This window comes from Solea solea, chromosome 9 (assembly GCF_958295425.1).
Source record: "Solea solea chromosome 9, fSolSol10.1, whole genome shotgun sequence".
Taxonomy (NCBI): Eukaryota; Metazoa; Chordata; class Actinopteri; order Pleuronectiformes; family Soleidae; genus Solea; species Solea solea.
In genome coordinates, this window is record NC_081142.1 from 1,627,887 (window position 1) to 1,646,888 (window position 19,002).

The window sequence follows — 19,002 nt, forward strand, 5'->3', positions numbered from 1 at the left end:
GGCAAGACATGTTCTTTGTGCAAACCACTTGACACATGTGAGTTGGGGCTTTGCCTCACAATGAGCAGTGAGAGTGGTTTGCACATTCTAAATCAATCAGTACGAGGACAGTTTGGAGAAGAACCATCGCATGTCAGATGTTTATGTGAGAGACAAACTCACAAAACCGGCTCAGGCTACTTTTCCACTTTCTCCACCCTGAGCTTTTGCTGTTGACAGTGTCAGAAAAAAAGAACCGCCCAAATGACACTGTCATTATCTTGCAAAACCAGGTTGCATGCAACCTAGTATTGTTCTGGTTTATTTATTCAAGTGTTTAATATCATCTCAATTAGAGCAAACAGTGCAGGAGCGTTTGTACTGCTAAAGAAATATAAAGAATACTGTATAAATATAAACGGCCAAGCCCTTCATACTGTAGGTAAATATACACTCACTGATCACTGTATTAGGAACATTGGTCGACACGGCTATGTTATAGAGGTCAAAGGTCAGGCTGAGGAAGAAAAGTGATTTAAGTGTCTTTGAAAGTTGATACCAGACTAGTGTGAGTGTGTTAGAGACTATCTATGTGTGCATTAAGTGACTAATCTTCCACTCATTGTCAATGCCAAAATTCAAATCACCACTCATTACAACTAATGTACTGCATGTAAGGCTGCAATCAGATTACCAGCTCCATTGTTCAAGCAGATGAGCTACAGCAGGTGCAGAAGACTCCACACCAGGTGCCACTCCTGCCACTTAGTTAGGTGTCATTTTAGAGCATCTGTGGGCCCTTTACATCAAACCAAAGCAAATGACAGTGGGCCTAGTTAGCGACTTTCCAACCATGCAGAATCGTACGTAGAGCTAAACTAGAGTAGACCTGTCGAACAAGAAAAAAAAGAAAAAACAAGTAAGTTAAAAGATATTCGGAAACCGATTTAGGCTTAACACTGGAAGCTGAGGAATGGCTGCATTCATAGATAATACTTTACAAAATATCTAAATCAGTTAAAAATGTAATTATCAATATGCATTTTCTACATACAATACAGTCACATAGAGTGGCAGTGTATGATACTGGTGATCTTTGTTGGTACTTTTAATCACATGATATGGGCTCAAGTAGTTAAAGTAAAGATTTGTTGTACTTTTTAAAATATACTGCGAGCAGAACTTGATCAAAATGTAACAAACAATGTTTAACAACAGGCTGTAAAATGGCTGAGGATGATATCAACATACGGAGAGAACACAGATCAACTGAAAGAAGAACTACAGTTTCAGTTTGTTGAGAAAAATCTGAAAAAGCTGATCATTAAACTTCGTTTCTATAGCCTTAAACAACCTGCTATGATGCCACACATGATGCAAATCATCTCACATTTAATTAACAATAATATCAAGGAAACATAAGTACTATAATGATACGTTTGAATGAAGTGGTTGCCTAATGACAGACATGTTGATTTTTGACGCAGGTGTCATTATCACTAATAACCAGCTCTTTACATAGTTGCCCCACTTTCAGGATTATCATTATGTTACGGTGAATGCTGTGTCAACAGTAAACCACTATGAATGCCACTGATCCTGTTGTGTTAAGTCCAAGCGTCAGTTGTGAAAACGTGGGAGAGAATCATCATGGGTGTAATGTGTTAAGTGTCCTGCAGAGGGCAGATATGTAGGAATAATGCATGAACATGCTGATCATGGTCAAAAATAGTTGGGACAGAATTAATTAGTTGATGTAGAGAATGTAGAGGAGGTGAGGAAGTCTCGCTCTCCTGCCTACCCCTCCTTTAAAACCTATTTTGAACATTCACTTGTTTTTCATGGCTCCACAAAGCCAAATACACACACACACATCAGCCACAATATTTTAAAAAGTGACCTGTTTTAATAATGTGTCTGATTGGTGTGTACTGTAATTGGTACAAACCACTAAATTAATCAACTAACATAATTTCTCCTTTGCAAATTAAATTTATTACTGTCTCTTACCAATAGTCATGGGATTGACTCTCAAAAATAAGTGTTAGATCTGTTTATCCTGTGCTTTTAATGCCATAATGACATTATTATAAACAGAGCCATTCCTATTTACATGAAAACTGTGCCTGTATAATGTCTGTGGCATTCACAACAGTGATGGACAGTAACCTAGCACATTTACTAAAAATACTGCACAGTTTCAAAGTACATTGAAGGGCATCTATGAAACCAATTTATTAATTGACACAGTCAAACTTTGCACATTACATTTTTTGTACTTGAGCTTTTGACACTTTCAGTTAGAAACTGTATACTAGGCTCTATCTCACATATCTATGGCCAAATCTGTCTTCTACGGCAATATCAGAGTAGACGTGGGTGGAGAGTCCACAAATCTTCCATTTTGTGAGACATGGTGCGAGGCATAAAATCTGTGTGTAAAATAAAAACTGATCTCCTGCCAAATACAAAACAGAATATTTGCACAACCTGGACTGACATCTGCATCTTTTATGGTTGTATGGATGTTTGGCTCGGTGCTTTTTAACTGTTACTTGTACTATACTGACTTATTGTCTAGTAGTGACACTTCTGTTTGCTGCCTGATGGACTGATTTTTATTAAAATTAATTAATAATACTATTATATTATATTGTACGTGTACATATTCATACACCTGTTGTGTATATTTTATATATATATAACGCATGGGTGGTGCATTTGCATTTTCTTGTGAAACGAAATAAATTAAGTTAGAAAATAAAAGAAAAAAGAAACTGTGTACTATGAAATTATTATGAATTAAAGGTGTTGTGGGAACTTTTGTGAGTGAGATGAAGCACGAGAACTGAGTCGGATGAATACAAGCAAGTTAATTTAATCTGAGTTGCAACCAGTGGTACACAGTTTACAGAGTCGAAGAGTCTGCAAAGTGAGGACACTGAGCATATCTTCAACAATATGTGTACGTGATATAGAAAAACGGGATGTTCGTCAGATAGAGTAGTTGTCTGATATGATGCCAATAAGGTATTGTGAAAACTAGCAGATGTCTGTAGAGAACAGGGAGTTTCTTGGGAGGACAGGGACCTTTGAAATAAGAACAGGAAACTCGTAACTGTCCGCTAAACCTTGTGTGACCCAAGGAAACAACTATCCACTGAACCTTGTGTGACCTAAAGAAACATCTGTGTGCATGTAATATGCCATTACATTTCCCTCCTTTTTATCCTCAAGGATAAACGAGGAAGAGAAAAACAACCAATAAAATAATAGATTCACCAACATATGCACACACAATATAACACTATCCGCTAAACCTTGTGTGACCCAAGGAAACAAGTATCTGCTAAACCTTGTGTGACCCACATCTGTGTGCATGTAATATGCCATTACAAAGGTCATGCACACTGATTGACATGTTTGCAATCCCTGGTGTCCGGGTAAACCTAATCAGAATGAAGATGTAATAACATACCCCAATAATAAATTATTAATAGGACGAGATGTCGAGCAAAAGAAGTCTACAATAGAATCACTTGTCAAAACATATTTAATTGTTGTTTTCTGTGGAGCTGACTCCTCTGACACAGTGTTTCTCAATCCTGGTCCTCGTAACCAACTGCAGTACATGTTTTAGATGTTTCCCTGTTCTTACACACCTGATTCACATAATCAGCTCAGCAAACACTGCAGAAGCCAGATAACATTTGAATCAGGTGTGTTGTTTGAGCAAAGAAGCCTCTAACACTTGCAGCCCCACGATCAATTAAATGTGACCAGGGCCAAGTCTTTACAGGGCCCTAGATCATAGAATCATAGATTCATTTTGCATCATGTATATGCTTTTATTTTGAAGAGTACATCGTTCCATATCAAAACAAACACTTTCAAAAAAGGGACACAAAACTCACATGAATTGTTTTTAATTAAAGACAAACCTTGAAAATGAATGTGCTGACAAAATAAAATGTAAACACTGAATGTATCAGCGCCAATTAGACTGTCATCATCATTCATCATTCACCTGTCCTCATCATTCATCATTCACCTGTCCTCATCATTCACCTGTACTCATCATTCATCATTCACCTGTCCTCATCATTCATCATTCACCTGTCCTCATCATTCATCATTCACCTGTCCACATCATTAACTGTCAATGATAGTGGTTATTATATTGTGATTTAATAGTGAAGTTTTTAAAAATGACTTTTAAACTAAGGACAAGTAAACTAATAACCTACTCAATTACAGTAACGCGAGTAAACGTAATTCATTACTTTCCACCTCTGATCGGCGCAGACCAATCTCTGAGCCTCAGTCACAAAAATCAGAAATGTGAATGAGCTCAGCAGACGAGTCAATCAGCCGGACTCACCTCATTAAAATCAAGTCATTCACATCTGATTGGGAGAGGAAGTTATCAACACACACACACACACACACTTTTGCACAGCATTCATAGTGAGGACACTCATAGACATAATGCAGTCCCTAACCCCTTACCTTAACCTTAACCTTAACCATCATGATAAATGCCAAACCCAAACCTAAACCCTTTTCAAGTCTTAACCCTCAAAAAGCCCGTTTAATATCCTCACTCAATATGGTTTTTAGGTTTGTTTGGTCCTCACAAAGACACCCATACAAGAAAACACACATACACACACACACACACACACACACTTGTGCTGTCAAGTGATTACAAGTGGGAACAGTGTAGCTAAAAAGACGCCGACCACTGAAGGATTACAGAACAGACAGAAACACAAACAGACAGACAGACAGACAGACAGACAGACAGACAGACAGACAGACAGACTCACACACTGACCACAGAGAGACAAGACTTCCATTTTCCTCCTTAATTGCGACTCTTTTTCTGGTCTAAGCCCTTAAAAATGCCCTTGAGGTTGTCATAGCAACCCCGTGTAAGTGCTTGGCTGAGGATAAATCCCCGTCTCTGTGTGGGATAAAATTATGACAAGGTACAGCTAATCATCTCCAGCATCTGATGAACAGCACAAAACTCATCAACACAAGAGGACTCGCAGCACGGGCATGAACACTTATGCTCTCACTGGCTGCCAGGACACACCTGAGGACCTGCTTATGATGCAGCTCTGTTTTACTGGTATGTGCAGCATGTTTTCTGACTTTATTTTATTAAAAACAAGTTCAGGTTATTCAGGGTTATATTTAGCATAGATTATACCCCATATCTGACAAAGGAGTGCAGATACAGGCAACTGGACTCCTGATGCATCTTGTATTTTCTTTTTTTTTCTCTTGTGTTGAGAATTAGAAATGTACAAAAAAAAAGGTTTGTACCAATATTTCAAAGCATCTCCCAGTTCACACCACAACAACGTCTTGTGTTTGCTCATCACGTTACTGGACAAACATTAGGTCATAAACACAGATGATATTTGCACCTGAGTAAGTGACGAAACATAAAGACAATGTAATGTGTAAAACAAGCAAAAACAGACCAAGAACTAAAATAAGGAAAGCAGAGGGCACAGGGGGTAAATCATGAGGAGTAAAACCAGAGTCATAGCAGCAAAGCAAGTCTATATACTACATACAAGGAAGGTAGAGACAACAGGTGAAACACATGAGGGCGGGGCAGATAATCTAAAAGGTTGAAAAGCAGACAAAGGTGTGATGAGGTGACAAGACAGGACAAGAGGATGTGTCAAGATAACAAACACACAACACCATAAAGAGACGCACAAAAAAACTGCAAACAAATCAGGGAAATGAAAGTCAGTCAGGCTTTGGGCTCCGCCCCTTAAATCCAATGAAGGACAAACACTTCAAAACCTTCCAAGAACTTCATATTAAAGTCCTGTATATGTACTTGAATACATCGTTACACGGTCCCTGTTAGTGAAATAGTCGGACATCCCAATCCTTTGTGACATGGTGTATATTTATATTCTGCCTCAGGATTGATAAAAGGTGTAAATGCCTGTACACAGAAGGATGCAGCAGTGCTGAAATAGAACCCTTTTCACGTTTAGGCCAAGTTGAATGAGGGATAACCACTTAAACAACCACTAAAAAGACAAGGTTAACATTTTCTAATGATATAGGAAACGTTAAGTGATAAAGTAAGTGAATATATAGCGTCAACACAGTCCATTATACACCTACACAAACATTACATTACATTACATGTCATTTAGCAGACAAACACAGACAAAGCAGACAAACACAATCTGCTGTGTGTTTGGCTTCACTGTTGTTGATCAGGCCTGATTACAGACCCATCACATCAGTGTGGATTTGACTCAGTGGTCACAAACGCAGTCGACGCAGAGTCTGATTGACTTGGAAATGCAGGGGCAGCCATGGAGGAGGAGGAGGAGGAGGAGGAGGAGGAGGAGGAGGAGGAGGAGGAGGCGGAGACAATGTTTGCCTGTGTCACGGTGCACTCTGGGAAAAGCCAGGCTTTAGGATGCAGTAATTACCATGTGCCTTCTGGCAGAGATGTAAAGAGGCTTTCAATGGATCTCAGTGCACCTGCAGACGGCCCTAAACCCTAATGAGGTTCAGAGAATTGCAGAGTTATTGGTCAAACTGCTGTCTGATTTTCTCTTTCCATCCCAGAGTCCAAATAAATAAAACATAATTAGGATTATTCCATGGCCACATGTTAAATCCTGGTAGGAGCAGTGAACCCAGAGGTTAAGGAGGAATTAGGAATAATAAAAAAATACAATAAATGTGTACAATCACACACTCTATTTGGAGACATGTTATTTCAGGCTGTGTTGGTGTCTCTGTTGACAGCATAAGCACTGTCTCTGTACATCCAGTGCACTGTGTGTCTATTAATGGATTGTCGTGAACCCACTCTCACTGAGGACAATCCTAAAATCCTTAAGTAAATAATATGGCTGCCTCCAATCTGCTGCAGACGGCGACACAAACAACAACAAACAAGCAAACAACAAACAAACAACAACAAAAAAACAGTGTCACTTTTACTGCATTGTTTGCATCAAGTATTACACATGACCTTATTTTGGGCCTTTAATTCATTTAATTATGAAGCATTAATTAATATGCATGTATGAAATCAAACATAATTCATAATGCCCAAGTGTGATTATGAAATTGTGGAAATATTAAAACAACAAAAAAGTGACATATTTTCTTTGGAGTGAAGGAGCATTAGATAAGTGAAACAGGTTCTGAAGTCTAAGCTGGGATTAGCAGTGCAGCCCCACACACTGCCAAGGGGATTTCTCTTTTAACCTTATACTTTAGAGTCATGGGGAAGGGGGGCGGAGCCTCACTGTGGCAGATGAGTGAGTGACTGATGAAGGAGTTCAGCCCAATGATGCCTCTCTCTCTCTCTCTCTCTCTCTCTCTCTCTCTATCTCTCTCTCTCTCTCTCTGAACCTAATTACCTTCGTTATTGCTCATGGAGTGATTCACTTCAGAATCACTTCATCTAAGTCTAATACTGACATTTCATTTTCTTTTTTTTAATCACTTACATCAAACATCATTTTTGGTAAAGCAGTGTGTTTGTTAAAGCTGCACGGACTGTTCCTTTAGTTTTGCTACAGTTGACACAAAGTTCCATTTCCACTCTAAAAGCAAAATAAATCAAAAATAAAAATATGTTGCTATCTGAAATAGCATCAAATGCAACTGCACAATCTGTAGTCACATTATTCCAAGGGAAATAAACGGGGGGTTGTTATTATTTTTATTTTTATTTGACAGATATGCACTAACCCAACCTCGAGTGAGTTATCCTCTAATCCTCCACCATGACATTTGAATATATGATATTAGGTAGACCTGCTCGCCTTGAATTGGCCATTGTACGACAAATAAAACATTGAGTTGAATTAAAAGGATACACGTGTAATATTGTCACATGAGGTTCAGTCTTGTCCTTGTATGTGGATGAGATTTCAACGAGACCTGCATTGAAATGGCACATGGACATATTTTGAATGGAATTAAGTCAAATCATCCTATGAAAATTGAATTGAACTGAATTGAGATGTTTGCTTGGACTGGTCCTTTAGGGAACATAATTCAAATCTGATTTAATTGAAATATTTTTATAATAGTAATAGTAGTAGTTTATTTCAAACATGGAACTGATATACAGTATATAATATAAATGAAATAAGCAACAAGTGGACAATCAATGACAATCTGAGAAAAGAAAACAACCCCCTTCGCTTACATTGACCAAAGTTTGAATATTTCCTGGTGATTATTGCAGAATGAGTAATTATTGTTACACAGTAGCTTAGATGTAAAAGTACATGACCACCGTGTACCTGTACAACCTGTACGTGCACGTGCTGGAGTACAGCGCAGTGTTGTAGTGATGGACAGCAGGACTCCTCCCCTCCTCTGATCTGGGATCCGTCCTCCTCCTCTTGTCTCCTCTCTCCTCTCTCCTCATCCAGCAGAGCCGCTGGCACCAATGACTCGCAGCCGGCATCGATGTGTTTGGTGACGCTGTGCCATCGACAACATTTCACTGGAAGTCAAATATTTTTTTTTCTCTTTGCTTTTATGAAGATGGAAATAATATCAGGAGGCGACCACACAGCGTGGGGCACAGCGTGTTCACTCCGCGCGTAAAAAGGCTTCACACTTGGTGAGTGACGCGTCAAAACGCACCAGGTTTGTCTCTCTTATAATTCACCAACAGGCTCTTTAAATATTCCTGTATATATTCATGATCATAAAGTATTAATGATCATAAAGTGATGAAGACGCAAAAATAAATTCCCACTGAAAGAGTTCATTGTTTTGTTTTTCAGAGTAAAAAAAAAACAGAATCATAAAAACCTTTATTGTCATTTTACTCAAACTGAAGCGGCTCATCTTAAATAAATAAAATGCACTTTTTAAAAGTTTATTTGAAGAATTCAATTTGCGAAACTCTATTTTGGTTTGTTTATGTATATATATATAAATATATATATAAACACACACGTACGTATGTACATAAACATATTCTGTATGTCAGACACTAGAGCTGCAATCGCTTATTTATTATTAATCGATTACTAAATTAATCGTTTTAATTAAAACTATTTTGATAACTGGTTTGAGGTTTTTTTTTTTTCAATAATTAAAACAAGATTTCTGATTTTCCAGCTTCTTAAATGTTAATATTTTCTTCATCATTTCCAGGTTTGGTACACTGATCAACATTTTTCATTTCATGGACCAAACTAGTTTCACAAATTAGCTTGTGAAAATAATCGTTAGTTGCAGCACTAATAGACACACACGCGCACACACACGTCAACCACATTGTGAAATAACCGGAAGTAACAAAAACAAAGAATATGAAAATCAGAAACAAGAAGAGATGAGAGAGAACAACAATGATGGGGGAGGGGTTGACAACATTTCAACATAAGTAATATATGCGTGTTGATCAACAACACCAAGAGACTTAGACAGATTTACTTCACATAGCACATTTAAGGACGTCGAAGAGCTTTTCATTTCATTTTTAAAACAAGCTGAAAAAGAAGGGTTTACTGTTCTTCTATTTATTTGTTTATTTATTTATATAATGATAATTATGTTTACCGTTTTTAACACCTTCTTTGGCAGACCGTTCATGTAAATTAAAACCTGATTAAAAAAAGAAGAAGAAACAAATGAAATGTACACATGAGTAAATAGATGAAAACAGCAGTAAAATAAGTGAAGTCGTGTAAAATACACTATGAAAAGCAATGAATGTAACCATGTGTTCCTGGTCTCCTGTGTGTGTGTTTTGTTTTTTGAAGTAAAGAAAGTTAATAACACTATTAAAAATGTCCAAACATGCATTTTGAATTCAATGAAATCCAGGCACGACATACTGGAGTCTTCAGTGAGGACATATTGAGTGGCAGATGCAAAAACTAAAGTCTCATTTGAAAATCATTGGCTGTAATAAGATCATTTCCATGTCATGTTTCCTGTAAATAAGTAATTCATCAGCTACACAGTGCACGGCTCTTTTAGTTTAACACATAAAAGACATAATAAGAAAATTGCAATTGTTAATTTAACTGCTCTATAATGAGATTTTGAAATAAAACCTATATTATTAGGGAATGGAGATGTTTGGATGGCGATGAGTTGGTGCACCTTCGCTGCAAGCGACAAGCTTCTTAGTGGGTCCTGACCCGCTGGTGCTACAGAGCGACTAATCTCCAGAAACAAAGTGTGAAACAGTGGCTGTGAATCGCTCTTTGTTACACACACGCAGGTAAACAAGTGTCGTAAGTGCAGACATGTTTTCTGTTTGTTCATAGTCCAAGAAGCTCTCAGCAGGCGCAGGTTATTAAAAGAGTGGTTTTGTCTTTCTATATATTCAAATTCAGACTTTTTCCAACAGTAAATATTCCAATTATGACCAAATACACACTTAAAGTGACTCTTTTAGTGTTGCTTTGAAACTGAAAGAGTTCAATTTAACACAATTCTAGAGTTTATTTGGTCCTAATTGGAACGTAGTGTTACTTTATATGATAGTTCCATTTAACACTGCTGGTGTGTTTATTGTATACATCAAACTGATGATGGTATACCTCAAACCGCTGCACCTTACGTAAATACTTCTATTTTGACTCTTATTTATAACTCAAAATAACCCATAGTTGACTGTTTTGTGTGTGGAATTGTGGCTTTGGGGACAAATAAAGCTTTTTGAAAGAGGTTAAACCTTTTTACAACAACATGAATGAGCTGGAATAACAGCACCATCATCTGTGAGTGTATGATTCCAATATGGTTGTCATGATTTAAAGCAAAGACATGCTGGTTCATATAGTGCTGCTGTTGTTTTGCCTGGATCATTAAAACAGCTGCGTGGGTTGGTGATGATGATGATGGTGGTGATGATGATGATGTACAGACACACTATGGGCTTCACCCTCCATCAGCCATCAGACACTGAGCTTCTCTGTGAACCTGTCAGAGTGATTTAGTTGAGTGGGGGTTGGTTAACTCCCTGGTATTAGCTCTAATCTACACGTGTGCACGTGTTACAACCATTGGTGTTTCCCCAGAGATCAGCGAGTCATTATTTACTAGCAACTATTACACGAGGCAAAGAAAGATTGTTGCTGAGATATTGACTTTGGATCTTTTACGAGGCGTTAAAATGAACCTGAACTGCACCAAATTATAAAAATATGAGATTTTATTTATCCACAACTGAAGAGAGTCACTGTCCTCAGTCATGTACATGCTTATTCAGGGGCGATTCAAGAGACTTTGGGTTACCAGGCAACAGAGACTGATGGTGGGGGGGGGCTTGACAAGAGGTTTCTAACAATAGTGTCACTCATTATTACTTTAATGCAGAAAGCCCTCTCCAAACCATAATGATAACAAACTCCAGAAAGAACAAGCATTACATCACTAAACAACAACAAACAAAAAAAGGAAAGTGAATTTAATCACAATTTTAAACAAAACTTCATCAACTTCTGCTTCTCATTTACTCTGTTTTCTTTTAAATTCAAATAATAAAGCACATTGAGCAACATTTTCATGTGGAGCAAATCACTGTTGAATTGATGATATATAGTGCATGATAACTCAAACAAATAAAACCATACACATATTCAGGAAAATTGTCTGCTTATAATAAATGTGATTATTTAAGTCAAAGGAGACAGAATTTTTAAACATGTTCAACGGGCACAAGGGATTTGCCAGATTAAGCCACATTAATATTGAATATAATAACAGAATATAAAAGTGAACATGCTGTTGCAGGGGCCCCGCTGTGAGCTCGGGGCCTCTGAGAACATGGCCCTGGTTACCTGTTCTCTCTAAGTGAAACCCTAATAGTCTTAACCCGCTGTACACACAACCAAACATAGCGACTACAGTACAGTATAGTCTACCTGTAAGCCAGAGCTTAGTTATTTTGGTTCCCAGAGAAGAGGCCACTGATCCTGTTTAATGTTAAGGACATAATGAGCGTGTATTTTTAGGCGTCTCCAAGACAGACAGAGAAAAGTCATGGACAACACAACTGTAGTGCGCTGAACTATTAAACTACACCTCACCTGAGACCATAAAGTCAACTATCAGAATACTACTTGGGTAAAAGTCTTAATACTATCAGTATATAAGTAGGTATAGTAGAGAAGGACAGTATATGTACTTATGAGTATGAGTATGTGACATTATGTAATTACATAACTGATTTTAGTCCTTTCATCTATGAAAAGACTAATAAAATCAATGCTTAAATGTGTGATAATGTGTGATCTCGCTGTATGACGGACTGGAAACTGTTTGTAAACCATTCTCTCTTCACACCAAAGTCCATGGAGATAATCTGTGATTTCAGATCTCAGTGCACAGGTGTTGTTGATTCACTGCTGCCTCCATCAGTCACTTGTGTTATGTGTTGTGTTGTGTTTCCTTTGTTCAGATTTAAGGAACACAAACTTGACACAGCAGCAGACCTGGATCTCCTGTGTCCCTGTGGGCTAAAAACCTAGATTGTGTGGGAAAGGTTTAACTTCAGTTTACAGCCATGAAAGACTTTGTAACAGAAGATAAGATAAAATGGCAAACATATTCATATTGTACACTAAGTCAGCAGCACATACAACCACACAACATCAACTGAAAGGTCATGTAAGAATTTTGAGAATTATAAAGTTTATTTACCACCTTATGCATTAAGCAAAAACATTTAAAACATAATCAAGGCCCTGAAGATTTACCTTTTTTTTATACCCCAAATTATGCTTTCTATTTAGAATATGTATAGAATCAAAAGTTGTCAAATTCATGGTTTTAATGTATGATTATTGATGTATGGACTGTGTGTTTGTGTGTTTGTGTGTGTGTGTGTGTGTGTGCTTCAGGCTTCCACAGCCTCTCACAACAACATGGCAGAACACTGCAGCAGAAGTCCCGACTCAACCAGACTGCGACTGTCCACAATCACACCTGTTGATCAACTTGCGGTTGTTGAAAATGGAGACAGCAGGTGTGACACCGCCGCTCAGTTAAAGGTCCAGTTTGTAACATTCAGGAGGGTTGATTGACCTTTGTTACTCGTTACTACCAAATAAAATCAGTATTTATGTAGCGCTTTTCTAGTCTTGATGAACACTCAGAGCTGTTTTACACTAGAGTTTTGCTATTCACCCATTCACACAGCACTCACTCTATCACATATCTTTCATTCCCATACCCGTCAGGTGCGATGCGAGCAACCTTCCAGTTGAAAGACAACTTGCTTTACCAATGAGCTAGCGTGACTCAATTCTAATTGAAATATTTTTACAAGTTCAAATAAAATTTTAGATACTTTTGATACTTAAGTACAGTAAATGCAATATACTTTAAAACGTTTACTTAGGTAATTTTGTAAAAAAGTAACTTCAACATCAACCAAAGTCATATTCTGGTAAGATACTTACTACTTTTACTCAAGTATCCACCAGCAATCAAGTGCTCTCTGACTATAACAGCTGCTGCTGTTTCCTTCACCATGCAGCTCCAAGTAACATACAAGAAACCATTAAATAACACACCTTCATTTACGTTGCTCCTGGACTTTTTAAAGGGTTTTGAATTGAGCAAAAAGCACCAACATTACCTGTGTTCTGCATCAGATTCACTGGAATTAGCCTCTTGGACAATAATCATGCTGTGATTTGATCGTGTCCTTGTCCCACTGTCTTCCAGAGCTCACTCCCTCTGCGATGACAATTCATCGTTATCATCGTCTTACAGAGACTCACACACAGCTGCTCAGGCAGTGGCCAGGTAAACATCTGGAGTAGATTTTAGAGTTTTTAGATGGAAGACATCTAGTTCCCTAACCTAAGTTCCTGTAGCTGATTCTACCATAAGAGCAACTTGTGGCGTGTACTGGTTACCTGTATAATGCCAGTAATGCCTGTAACATTTTTTTAACTTGATTGGGCAACTTAAGTTTGTGTTAATAATTTAGGTTTCAAACCTTAAGACTAAGAAACAGTGTTTTTTACACAAAAACAAAATCCAAGAAGTTCTGCTGGATGTTAATACTGCAGACAAACGCTGACGAACGTGAGCCCTGATGACGACTAAGAGTCCATACACAGTGGTCTGTTTGTTGTATATGCTTAAGGAATAAATGGATATATACCTTTACCTAAAGATGAAGGACCTTTGTTTTTTCTCCAAGGTTCTCTACAGCATTAAGATCTGACAGAACGGCACAAATTTAGTTTTTGTGTATATTTACACACCATGTAAACATCAGAATCAGAATCACAGAGTGAACACTTTACTCATCCACGGGTAGAAATTGGTTAAAATCAGCTAAAAGTGCAGCATACAGTGTTTCATTTGCTTTGTGTGAACTTTATTTGTTTAATTTAAATAACTGGTAATGGTCAACAGAGAAACATGTATCAGTAATGCCCCCCAAAAGAGTTAAGACTGATGTCAAAGTTGAAAATAAATAAATAAATACATAAAGTAAATCTTTCTTTTCTTTGTACATCTTCCATCTATTTGGAGAGGACTGATCCCTAGGTTGGGAACCTCTGGATTAAAAAACTTAAGTGTAAAAAACGCAAACTGTTAAAGGTACAGTGTGTGAAATGTATTCTTAATCTTAATCTTGTAATCTTAATTTCTGCCTATATTTTACACACTGGACCTTTAAAACAGCTGTACAAATATTATACAATATGATGCAACAATTGAATAATGTATCCAGTTCATGTTCAGTCACATTTATGGATGTGAATTATTGGACTCTCCTCTTCACCTCCCTCTGACCCTGCAGGTTCTCCTACTTCTACATGCTGCGTAAATGGTTTTCTCACCGAGTTAACCCTCAGACGGAGCGGCGCGACTCGTTCCTGGATCGCTTCAGAGGCCCCGAGCTCAAAGACATGGCCGGGCGAGAGAGCAACGCCCAGTCTGTGGGTCACAGCGACACACTCCACAAAACAAAGTAAGTCTTAAGACTGCGGAGCGAGTTTGAATTCACAGTGACAGCAGTGGACACCAAACAGGTCCATTTAACAGTCACTTCCACAAAGTTCACCAGGCTGTGTATCTTTCTCCAAAGCCTTCCCAGTAAGTGGCCACTGGCTACTTACAACATGAATAACTGCAACAACACAGACGAGTAAGTGTGTGCTCCGCTGCTAAACAGTAGACGTAGATTTGTAGATATTCTATCTTCCTGTTTGTACAGAACTCCTTCAAAACAAACCTTCCATCTTCCCCATTTCCTTCTGCATTCGATCAAAATAAACCTTTACATGTTTGAGGGATTTATTGTTGCAAGTCATTTGCAGCAAGAACACCCAGATTTGCAACCTGGTTGGAACAAGGGTCTCTCTGCATGGAGTTTGCATGTTTTCTCCAGGTTCTCTGGTTTCCTCCCACAGTCCAAAAACATGCAGATTTGGAGATTAGGCAAACTGGACACTCTAAATTGAACATGAGTGTGAGAGTGAATGGTTGTTTGTCTTTATATGTGGTCCTGTGATGGACTGGTGACCTGTCAGCTGGGATTGGCACAAGCGCCCCCTCATGTGGAGGATAAAGCGGCAGAAGGTGAGTGAGTGTGTGAGTGAGTGAGTGAGTGAGTGAGAGAGAGAGTGAGTGACTTAGGTTTGAAAGTGGAAAAACTGAGAGAAACATCATGGTGCCATCTGTTGGACAAATGTATGACCTGCACCAAATCTTCCAACAATGCCCTCCAGCCTAACCCTCCAGTAGGAGTGTAGTCCTCCCGCACGTAGAGTAGATGTCGTCAGGTAGGACAGTCCCTCGTAGACCATCGTCCTCCTTTCACTGGTGTCCAAAAGTAAACTTGTGATCCATAGCAAAAAAGAGGACAAAAAAGATGAGATTAAAAAAGACGAGAAAAAGGATGAGGAGAAGAAAGACGAGAAGAAAGACGGGGACAAGAAGGAGGAGAAGAAGGACGAGAAGAAGGACGAGAAGAAGGACGAGAAGAAGGACGAGAAGAAGGATGAGAAAAAGGATGATAAGAAAGATGATAAAAAGAAAGAGGCGCCCCCGTAAGTAAACAATCAGCTGTAGACTATTGAGACTGGGTTATAACAGAAAACACGTCTGTCAGTGTCATATTCATGTAAAGATATTACGTTTAACTGGATTTGTTTTTGTTTTTGTAGGAAAGAAATCTGGATTATGGATCCAGCTGCAGATGCATACTACAAATGGCTGACTGTCATCGCAGGCCCAGTATTTTATAATCTAATGATGATCGTAACAAGGTATTTTTATTTTATTTTAACACGCATTAAAACTAATTCCTAGTGGATGTTCACACCATTTATTTAAAAAAACAAAAAAACAAAAACGTGTGTCTTTGTTTTAGAGCCTGTTTTAACGAACTCCAGAACACTTACACAAAACTCTGGCTATTCTTGGATTACACCGCAGACATCGTCTACTACATGGACACGTTTGTCAGATCGAGAACAGGTTGGATTCTTCAAAATGTTTAACATTTATAATTCTTAATATTTTATAATTGATACGTCAAAGGTTTCCTCAGTGTCAGTGATGAACACTGGCTTTGACTGATTTGTCCGTCTGAGACTCACAGACAGACTGAGAATGAAAAAGCACAGTTTTCCTTACTAAAATAAAAATGTGGTTTTAAAATAAGCCTCTTATTTGGGCCTTGCTTCACACAGTCTGCCATCTTGTGCTCCGATGTTTCTACAGCAGTCTAAACATTTAGAGCTTGTATTTCACATTTTGAAGCAAACGTTTACCACAATATCCTTTCTTGTATGGAGGATTATTAGATGTCTGACAGACTGAACCTTTAAAATAGTTGAATTCTGTGGCTTCTACGCATGCACCTTTTGTATCCGTGTCCATTGTTGATCGTGGATTTGGCTGCTTACCATTTTCTTGTCCCCCAGGTTACTTGGAACAAGGCTTGCTGGTGAAAGACAGCAAGAAACTGAGGGATAAATACAGAACAACACCTCAGTTCAAGTACGATATGATTTCAATGATACCGACCGATCTGCTGTTCCTGAGGTTCGGATACAACAACCCAGAGTTTAGATTCAACCGTCTTTGCAAAATTTCGAGGCTTTTTGAGTTCTTCGAACGGACTGAGACCAGAACCAGCTTCCCGAACATATTTCGAATCAGCAACCTTGTGCTTTATATCCTTATTATTATCCACTGGAATGCTTGTATGTTCTTTGCACTTTCAAAAACCATTGGTTTTGGATCTGACACTTGGGTGTATCCCAATATCAGCCACCCGGAGCACGGCCGCTTGGCCAGGAAGTATATCTACTCCCTGTACTGGTCCACACTGACCCTCACCACCATTGGAGAGACCCCTCCACCAGTCAAGGACATTGAATTCCTCTTTGTCATCGCCGACTTCCTCACTGGTGTCCTGATCTTTGCCAGTATCGTCGGTAACGTCGGTGCTATGATCTCCAACATGAACGCTTCTCGTGCCGAGTTCCAGGCAAAGATTGACTCCATAAAGCAGTACATGCAGTTTCGAAAGGTCACCAAAGAGCTGGAGGCCAGGGTCATCAAGTGGTTTGACTACCTTTGGACAGAGAAGAAGACCTGCGATGAGAAGGAAGTGCTGAAGCACCTCCCCGACAAGCTCAAGGCGGAGATCGCCATCAACGTCCATTTGGATACGTTGAAAAAAGTGCGAATTTTCCAGGACTGTGAAGCCGGTCTCCTGATTGAACTGGTGCTCAAGCTGCAGCCGCAGGTGTTCAGTCCTGGAGATTACATCTGTAAGAAGGGGGATATTGGCAGGGAGATGTACATCATCAAGGAGGGGAAGCTAGCTGTGGTGGCCGATGACGGAATCACGCAGTTTGTAGTGCTCAGTGACGGCGCATACTTTGGGGAAATTAGTATCCTAGGAATCAAGGGAAGTAAGGCAGGCAACAGGAGAACTGCCAACATCAGAAGTGTGGGCTACTCTGATCTCTTTGCTTTGTCCAAAGACGATTTGGTGGAAGCTCTCACTGAGTATCCAGACGCCAAGAAGGCTTTGGAGGAGAAGGGGAAAGCCATCCTGATGAAAGACAATCTGATCGATGAGTCAGTCGCTAACGCCGGTGCTGACCCCAAAGACCTGGAAGAAAAGATCGTCCAACTGCAGAGCAACCTGGACACCATGCAGACAAAGTTTGCCCAGTTGATGGCGCAGTTCACCTCCAGCCAGACGAGGATGAAGCAGAGAATCACCACCATGGAGTCCAGAGTGAAATCTATACAGCCGGAGGACCTTTCTGAAGTGGTGGCCGACAAAGACAAAAAAGTCCAATAAAGTGACAGAAAATGAAAGGGATTTTTAACTCAGGAGTAGTGCAGTGACACTTTTCTTTTTTCTTTTTTTAAATCTTGTGTTTCTATCCATTTACACATCATGTTTATTCATCATAATGTGTCAAACTGTGCAGCAAATATATATTTCTGCGCACTTGCTGCGAGTGTTTCATGTTGTTATGCTTCACCATTTTGCTCAGAAGCAGCTTTTTCTTTTCTTTTTTAAAGAAATAGCCTTAGAAAAATGAGGATTGTTTCCTGTTCCTGATCAGTATGCACATTTTTATTTCTAAAGTGTGAATGGAAAAACTCAACATTACAACTTCAACATCAGTTTGATCTTCTGAATGATACCGTATGAATGTAATAAATAAAAAAGAAATAAATGAATGCCAGTTGTGTTAGCAGCATATGCTATCAGTTGTAAACTTTAATGTCGTTTATGTGAGTAAACATTAAAATTAAAATGTTCATATAAGAAATATCACGTCTTAATGTTCATACTGTCATTTTTACAAGTGAAATAAAATGTTGCTTCTGAATGTGAAGTGCCTCACAACTTTATCCTAAAGGGATAGTTCCACGTTTTCTGAATTCCTCAAGTGCAGTTGTATGATAGCACTTACAGACACGTAGTCAGAGCTCCCAGAGCTGTGAGCGCCCCCTGTGCCAAGAATTAGCATT

The 19,002-nt window shown here is 38.8% G+C and overlaps 1 protein-coding gene across 4 annotated transcripts; it reads left to right on the forward strand.

The window, feature by feature from the left end:
- Nucleotides 1-8,436: 8,436 nt before the first annotated feature.
- Nucleotides 8,437-18,803, forward strand: cnga3a (cyclic nucleotide gated channel subunit alpha 3a). 4 transcript variants are annotated; one of them, XM_058638426.1, is made up of 9 exons: nt 8,437-8,649; nt 12,870-12,994; nt 13,699-13,779; nt 14,792-14,962; nt 15,080-15,139; nt 15,846-16,043; nt 16,161-16,262; nt 16,367-16,473; nt 16,923-18,803. In XM_058638426.1, the coding sequence occupies exons 2-9, from the start codon at nt 12,894-12,896 to the stop codon at nt 18,317-18,319; spliced, it is 2,217 nt and encodes a 738-aa protein (XP_058494409.1). In that variant the 5' UTR covers nt 8,437-8,649; nt 12,870-12,893; the 3' UTR covers nt 18,320-18,803. The 4 variants fall into 4 exon arrangements, with proteins under 4 accessions (XP_058494409.1, XP_058494408.1, XP_058494411.1 ...); XM_058638425.1 differs by having other exon boundaries at nt 8,437-8,623; XM_058638427.1 differs by lacking the exon at nt 8,437-8,649 and adding an exon at nt 10,126-10,243.
- Nucleotides 18,804-19,002: the final 199 nt, after the last annotated feature.